Source organism: Pseudonaja textilis, chromosome 1 (assembly GCF_049901715.1).
Source record: "Pseudonaja textilis isolate UNSWEBS1 chromosome 1, rPseTex1.2, whole genome shotgun sequence".
NCBI lineage: Eukaryota > Metazoa > Chordata > Lepidosauria > Squamata > Elapidae > Pseudonaja > Pseudonaja textilis.
In genome coordinates this window covers 223,903,136-223,911,197 of record NC_141990.1, presented here as the reverse complement: position 1 = coordinate 223,911,197, position 8,062 = coordinate 223,903,136, and the positions used below count along the sequence as shown (strand labels likewise).

General features: G+C 39.7%; 1 protein-coding gene across 1 annotated transcript; it reads left to right on the top strand.

The window, feature by feature from the left end:
- The first annotated feature begins 4,235 nt into the window (after positions 1 to 4,235).
- LOC113441091 (glycine N-acyltransferase-like protein 3) lies at positions 4,236 to 7,041 on the top strand. The gene is made up of 4 exons (XM_087920663.1): positions 4,236 to 4,506; positions 4,743 to 4,869; positions 5,179 to 5,299; positions 5,868 to 7,041. The coding sequence occupies exons 1-4, from the start codon at positions 4,414 to 4,416 to the stop codon at positions 6,280 to 6,282; spliced, it is 756 nt and encodes a 251-aa protein (XP_087776789.1). The 5' UTR covers positions 4,236 to 4,413; the 3' UTR covers positions 6,283 to 7,041.
- Positions 7,042 to 8,062: the final 1,021 nt, after the last annotated feature.

The following is an 8,062-nucleotide window of genomic DNA, read 5'->3' as shown; positions in this document are numbered from 1 at the left end:
ATCCCCTGCCTCACAGACATTTAAACTGAAATGTTTCATCTGCCTTTTGAGTGCTTCAAAAAAAAAAAAGTTGAGTAGCAGAGAGTAAATGGTAATTTAATTGTAGGGAAATAACACTGCGTTCTAATTTAATTATTTATTTCACTTGCACAGAATTAATTCTAATATCTATTCATTCTCCAAATGCTTCTAAAAATGGCTGGTAGGAAAAATGTATGTGTTGGCATAATTTCCCCCCCCACACACAACAATTTGTCTCTTAGTGGTGGGATTCAAATTTTTTTTTACTACCAGTGCTATGTGCGTAGCTTGGTGGGCATGGTGTGGCTTGGTGGGCGTGGCAGTGGAAGAATACTGTAAAATCTCCATTTCCACCCCACCTCACTAACCTGATTTCCAGCTCCATTCTCCTGTGCAGGGCAACAAAAGAAGACCCAGCTGATCAGCTGGGACTTGGGAGGCAGAGAATAGATGGGGGCGGGGCCAGTCAGAGGTGGAGTTTGCCGGTTCTCCAAACTACTCAAAATTTCCATTTCCGGTTCTCCAGAACTGGCCAGAACCTGCTGAATACCACCTCTGCTCTTAGTTGAAGCTTAGCAACTTCTGAAGATACCTAGATCAGATACTTAGATGCAGCCAATAGTCCAACCAAGCTGTTAGATTTTATCCCCAATTAATTTGGAAGAGAAAAGTGGGAAATATAGTGCATACAAAATGACAAAAAAAATGAGACATTTAGTTTGTGCATAGAAATTCCAGTCTTATCGAACACCCAGTCTCTGTCATCCTATCTTATTCTCTATCAACCTGGGGGAAAAATGGACACACCAGGCCAAGGCAGGAGTACAGATGCGGATGAGTGAAACACAAGCATAAGTTTTTTCAGAAGCTCTGGTTCCAACTTCTTCCTCCCCATCGTTTGTTCACTAAAGGGGATTTTACTTTGTTCCCCTATATGCATCCAAAGCTGATAGGGGCTTTCTTGCAGGTTTTGCAAAAAGGGTGCAAACCACTAATGAAGAGATCCTTGGTTCAGATCGTAACACGTCTTGCTTGGAATGTTATTTTAATTTCAGATAATATCACTTCTGACATGATCAGTGGTGGGATTCAAACATTTTTACTATCGGTTCTGTGGGTGTGGCTTGGTGGGCGTGGCAGAGGAAAGATACTGTAAAATCTCCGTTCCCACCCTACTGGGGGAAGGTTTCAGCAAAATTTCCATTCCCCCCACCCCACTAACCTGCTTCTAGTTCCGTTCTCCTGTGCAGGGCAACAAAAGAAGACCCAGCCGATCAGCTGGGACTCTGGAGGCAGAATAGATGGGGCGGGGCCAGACAGAGGTGGTATTTGCCACTTCTCCAAACTACTCAAAATTTCCGCTACCAGTTTTCCAGAACTGGTCAGAACTTGCTGAATACCACCTCTGCATATGATGTACCTTTTACAAAACGGCAGAAAGTCTTATCTAAATTTGTATGGTGAGGAAAAAAAATGTACAAATGACAGTCAAGTTATTGGTTTTTTTTTTTAATAAAGTTTTATTTGGGTTTTCACACATACAAAATACAAGTAAAACATCTTTTTTGAAAATACCATGGTCCTGGGTTGAACTTCTTTATACAGACACAAAACTCAATTTCATGCTCCTTTTTGTATTCTATTCCATATCTTATACTATTTTACATTTTCTATATAGTTTTTCCCCTCTTTTAATTTTCTCAATTTTATTTTGATTATCTCATCTCAATTCAAATCATATTTATACTTTTGTTCTGTTTCAATTTCATATTATCTTTTCTCATTAAACAAATTTTCTCCTGTAGTTGCTAATTGGAGTATGACACCTTTATATCTTTTAATTACATCCATTCAACTCTTATTTAAACTTCAATATATACCTTAAGTTTATGACCTTCAATATAATACATAATACATAACTTTCAATCGAATTCTGCTTGGTACATTCTTATAATACACACTATATTCTTTTTTTAAAAAAAGAAAGATTGTAAATATATGTAATTATAAACCCTCATTCCATTCCAGTTCAGTTCTATCATTAATAATCATTAAAATCTTAACATCTTTAACACTTCTTTTCAATTAAATATCATACTTCCTTAAAAACACATATAATCTCCATAATTAATTTTTCCCTTATTTCTCTTGACATATGTTTTATAAATCATTAAATATACCTTTTGTTACATTTATTTATTGACAAGCATTCCACTGAATTACAATAGCTATTTTATCAGACATTTTAATCATACATTGTTTCATATTTTCTAAACTTATTTCTGCTTCTAATATAACCATACTATTTTATGTACCTTTGCAGAATCCCTTTTTCTGTTAAGTTTTCACCCATTATCTGTAAATAGGCCCTGTTTCTCTATATTTTGCTTCTGTCCTTTATAACTTCTTTTCCTTTCTTTCTTCCCTCTCATCTTCTCCCTCCTCTTTTTACCCCCTTGTCTCTCTAGTTCTAATTCTCTCCTGCATTTCCCTCTTCTGTTGCTTTCTGATTTTATACTTATTTTTCACCCTATTCTTTTTTTTTTTGGAGTTGTAAAAAAGCCAAAATATTTTGGACTCAATTATATACAATAATATAGAAGATTTTAAAAACTCATCTACAATTGAAATCAGAGACATTTATTTTGAAATTGATGGATATGCAGCTAGAAAAAAATATGGAACTTTGTACTTATATTCAAATACATTAAAACTATTATATGCACAAAGCTGAAAAGATTCAACTTTACCCACAATGGAGGAATGGATGGGGAAGTTGATGGAATTTGTTGAGATGACCAAATTGCATCAAGTAGAGAAATTACATTAATTGGAAGCTATTTTTTGTATTTCCTTTCCTTACCTTTCTTTTCCTTTCCTATTTCCTTTTACTGTATTTTCCCCTTTCTTGCATTTTTAACTTTCTCTTTGATATCTTTTTACTATTTCTTACTTTATATTAATTTGTATTAGTTGGTATTTTTTAAATATCCTGTCTGTCTATATCTATCTATGGTATCTATCTATTCTCCCTCCCTCTGCCCCCTCTCTTAGTCTCTTTTCTTGATCTAATTCTAACCAAATCTAACAAGATGGTTACCATCAGAAACAAATATAAAGTCTCATTTCTGGTGGGGAAAATTGAAATAAACTGGCAGAGGATTGGGGAAGCTTGGCATGACAGCAGAGCTCATGAGAAGGATCTAGGAGTTCAAACAGAAAACTGACTGGATCTGAGCAAAGATTAAGATGAAGCACCCAGAAAAGCCAAACGAGGAGGGAAATTGTCCCATTATATCCTACCCTGAAGTTCCGTGACAGATTCTGGGCATTGTTTTGAAGAGGAGGAGGAAGAACCAGGTTCAAAGGAAAACTCCTAGGCTGGGGAGGGATCTGGAAACCACTTCCTATGAGGAATGATTCAGGGAGCTAAGCTATAAATATCTCCAAGGCTCTCACATACTTGATTGAAGATTGGGCAGGGTCCTTTCCAGCTCACACACTGTATGATTCTATGACTGTGGATCCATTCAATCCATAGCTGATCAGGAAGGCTTTTTTAAAGAGTTCAGAATCTGTATCACTGACGGAGACCATTTGAGGACATCAACTTGATTCTCCAGCAGGCAGGGAAAGTGGTTCATCAGAAATTGATGCAATTTTGCTTCTTTTCTCCCTTCCAGTTTGCTCGCCAAAAGACGCCTTGGTGGGACCTGCGGGGCACCCTTGACCTGGCCAGCCATGCTGATCCTGACCTGCTCTTCCAAGCTGCAGCTGCTGGAGAGTGTGTTGCGAAAGGGCCTCCCCGAAACACTGCTGGTAATCACTTATTAATGCTCCTCTTCTTTCTGTGTAAATTTAAGAGCTTGTGCTTCCCCATTTACTGAGAATTTGGAGAAAACTGCACCTGTTAAATTTCTAAATCCATAATAATGTTTGATGCCCACCATAAAGTCATTTCACATTCAAATCTACTTTTCCTTTCATTACATATGCAAACAAAAAGCCAATAATGTCCAACCTGAAACAGAGCAAACAAGAGAATCCTTCTTTGCAAGAGAATTTCTTCTGCCACAGAAAATCCCAAAATCACCTGGCCTTTCAATGAGACAGTGAATGCTTACAACTGACCTATTTGGCTCTCAACAGACTGAATCAGCCAATCAGAGATGGCTTTCACTGACAGAGCAAATTCCTTCATCTCACCCATCTTAATGTTTGTCCTCGGAAGACTTTGGGTGGCTTCTGATTCAGCCAATCAGAGATTGCTCACTTCTGCCCCAGATCCACCCTCCCCCAACCTTTTGATGAATGACATGAGAGGAAAAGCAGAATCTCTCCTGTACTAGGGCTGCCTGACCCTCTTTTTAATTTAAGGTCTGTGGGGCAGTGATGCACATCAATCGTGGGAACCCAGCTCAACATGAAGTCGTGGTGGACTCTTGGCCAGAATTTAAAGCTGTTCTTACCCGACCATGGAAGGAGGTAGGAAATTACAGCAGAAGATTGATGGGTTTCCCCCACAGTCCCCTGGCAAAAAAATGGGAGGGAAAAACCCACCTGTATCTGGGGCACAGAAGCCATTCAGGAGGCCCTTGGAGATGCTATAGCAGTTCTCCTTGCCTCCTGTTTCTATATCCCTCTTCCAAGTGAGCCTGGCCTCATCAGCTCTTCCGCATGGTCTCAGCCATCTGTTCTATTCCCGCTGCCACTTCCTGCAGGTGGTGAAGGACAAGAGGGATTATTATGCCAACCTGCATGCTGCTTTCTATCGGGAGGAAGATGCCTGCAGAACCCTCCTGGAAAACAAAGATGCCATAGACTGGGACAAAGCCTTCCAGCTGCAAGGCAAGGCCTGGGCTCTGGCAATTTCTTTTCCACCCTTAGGAGATTTTGGAAAGTGCCAAAAACCTGGTTGTCCCCCCAACTCTTGGGAAAGGGTAATTGTGGATCCTAGTTTAGGTTAGCTTAGTTTTGTTGAGTGTAAGGTGGAGTGTTTTTCAGGTGTTCTTTTCTTTATTTATTTGTAAACCATCCAGATTTGTGAAGAAATTGGGCAGTCTCAACATTGGCTTAAATAAATAAATAAATGTCTCCAAATACACACACACACACACACACATATATATATTCTTGTGTCACTTCCATTCTATGTAGGTCTCCAAGATGGGCTCTATCAGGCTGTGAAAGTCATGGCAGAGGCTAGAAGTGTCCACATGGAGCCCCATTTCTACCAGGCAGTGCTGCACCCAGATGCAGCCACACTATGTCAGAATGAGTGAGTGATGGTACTCTCTTTTTAAGAGAACTGTTTTGGCGATCTATTAATTTGATTCCATATAATTATCTGGAATTCAGTAATGAGCCTCTAGTTCTTCTACAACTAACTCTATCCTCTGTAGAAAACCAGGAATATGTTGTTTCTCCTAGTTGTAAAAATGAGACAGGTTTACAGATAAGGTCCCTGTTTTGTTGCTAACTTGTAAGATGTGGGATGAACAACATTAACAGAGAGTTGAAAGAATTCCCTGAACGTAACTGCTTCATTGGCTTCCCCTGCCCCCGAAAAAGTGGCTTTGGGAATATTAAGGAGATTTAAAAAAAAACACAAAAAAAATATCCTAAAGTTGATTTCAGCAGTTTCAAAGGGGTGTTAAGGAGATATTTCAGACTATCCGGGATTTGTATTTTTCCACGATTGGGTAACTCTGAGATCATGGTTTCCCTTGATGGTTTTCCCTACCGGGCTTTTAGCTTTGCTAGGTGTGAGCAAAGCTTATTTTTCAAACATGGTGGGATACTCTCCTTTTGTTCCACCATCACTACCATCTGCTCTTTCCTTTCAGGCTCAGAAGTGACCCCTTCCACTTGGGGACGCTCAACCCATCTCATGCAGCCCTACTCAATGATACCTATGAATTTGGAGGCAATGATCGGAGCTTGCACTACCTTAGGAGCCTGATTGAGGACTTCCCAAATGCTTGCCTCCTAGATCATAAAGGGAAGCTGGTTGCCTGGAGCTTAAGTGATGCCCTTGGTTGTCTGACCCATGGCTACGCTCTTTCTGAATACCGGGGAAAGGGTCATATGAAAACAGTGATGCAGGCACTAGCCAGAAAGTTGCATGCTAAAGATTTTGCCTTGTATGCTAGAGTTCTGGCAGAGAACAAAATCTCCAAGCAATTTTTAAGCGGCCAGGGTTTTCATCTCTTGCCTTGGACAAAGTATATTCTTTTTTTAATTCCAAATCACATGAAATAGCAAGGGGCAGCATCCAGGTTTCATTAGATGGGGAGGTTGGAAGTTACATTTACAGAGATGTAAGGGACTGTGTTAGGATATACTGAAGTTTAAGTCGGAAAAGGGTCACAAAAATCAGGAATCGCTATGAATGAATAACTACATTCTAAAATAAAATTCTTGCAGCCTTGAAATGGTGCATAGCCCATCGATATCCCTCGGCATTAATTTTACACCATATTTGGATCTAGCACTTTGGCCCTAAACCACTTTTTTATTTTAAAGAGAGCTCTTCCACCCCACCACTGCTCGTGGCCCTGTGATCATCTTCACTTCTGCCAAATTCAAAAGGCTGAGAATTAAACCAATGATTCCCTGCGGCAATTACTGCTCCAACAATTAACTAGTAGGATAGTGTAAAGTATGTCCTTTAATTAGTTCCACATGCCAAACGTCATCTTTTAGGATTCTGCCACCCTTAGAGGAAGAAATAAGATTGCCTAGTGAGAATTATTATGAGAGCCAGTTTGGTCTGTTGGTTAAGGTACCAGGCTAGAAAAAAAGTGGGAGAGTGTGAGGTAAAGTTCCATCTTAGCCGCAAAAGTCAGCCTGGTGACTTTGTGCCAGTCACTGTCTCTCAAGCCAATCCACCTCGCAGGGTTATTATTGTGGGGAAAATAGGAAGAGGAAGGTGTGTTGGATATGTTCACCACTTTGAGTTATTTGTACAATAACAAAGGAGGCAGGATACAAATAAACAAATATTGTGCTGTCATTCCCAATGTCTAAGAATCATAAAATGTCTATCTATTTGGGTTTCTTCCTACATTATGACTAGCTTATTAAAAACAAATCCAGGCCCGAGTTTTGTCAATGGGGAAATATCTCCGAAAGCTTCATGAAACAAGACTAATTCATCATAAGTGGGGACATAATACTTGGTTTTTGCTACTTGTCATAGGGAAACATCTGGGAAGTAGTGTGCCTCTCTGAATTTTTACTTCAGTGCTTCTGTTGGAACCATGTCTTGCACAACACCTGAAAATGCAACAAGGAATGTTTGACAGAAATCTACAAGTGTGCTAATATAGGCACTCTCATTCTTAAAGGGAATTTGGTTTTCAGTATAGAATATCAGAATTTCTGTCTATTTTGTGTGTAGAGGTTGTTGGATGTCATCTCTTCAAACTGGTTAATGATAAGCTTCATTCTTACACAAACAGGAAATATTGTACCAACCAAGAATTTGCTTCTCATTTTAGAAGCTAGCCAGGTTGATGCATCTACTTCTGGAGACTGAACAAAGCCAAACAAAACAAGAGCAATTTACCACAAGTATCTACAATACCTGCTATAGTGTTCTGACCCAGGGTTTGTCAAACCTAATAAAACACAAACTGAATTTAAAGTAAAACTTTTTAATGCGATGCTGGGAATTGCTTGCATTCCTAACCAAAACTCATTATACACAGTTCTTCCAGATAAGAGCATGCTTTTCAGTACTGTCAAATGCTGCCAAGAAACAGAAGTCCAATTAAGGCTAACATAAACCAACCCAGAAACCTAGAAAAAAAACTAACCAGAGCTTCACGAAGGACTCAGAGATTACTGAACTGTTCGTCATTGAGGTCTGACTTTTATCCCCTATGGGAGGGGCAGTCACCTCCCAGCCTTACTCCCGAATCGCCCCTTCTGCTTCAGCTGCTGTCGCCTTCTAGCAGCTCTGTGCAGACACATACTGGGAACAGGCTCCTCGGGGTCCTCTGCTTCACTGCTGCCAGACTCCAAAGGCTCCAAAGGC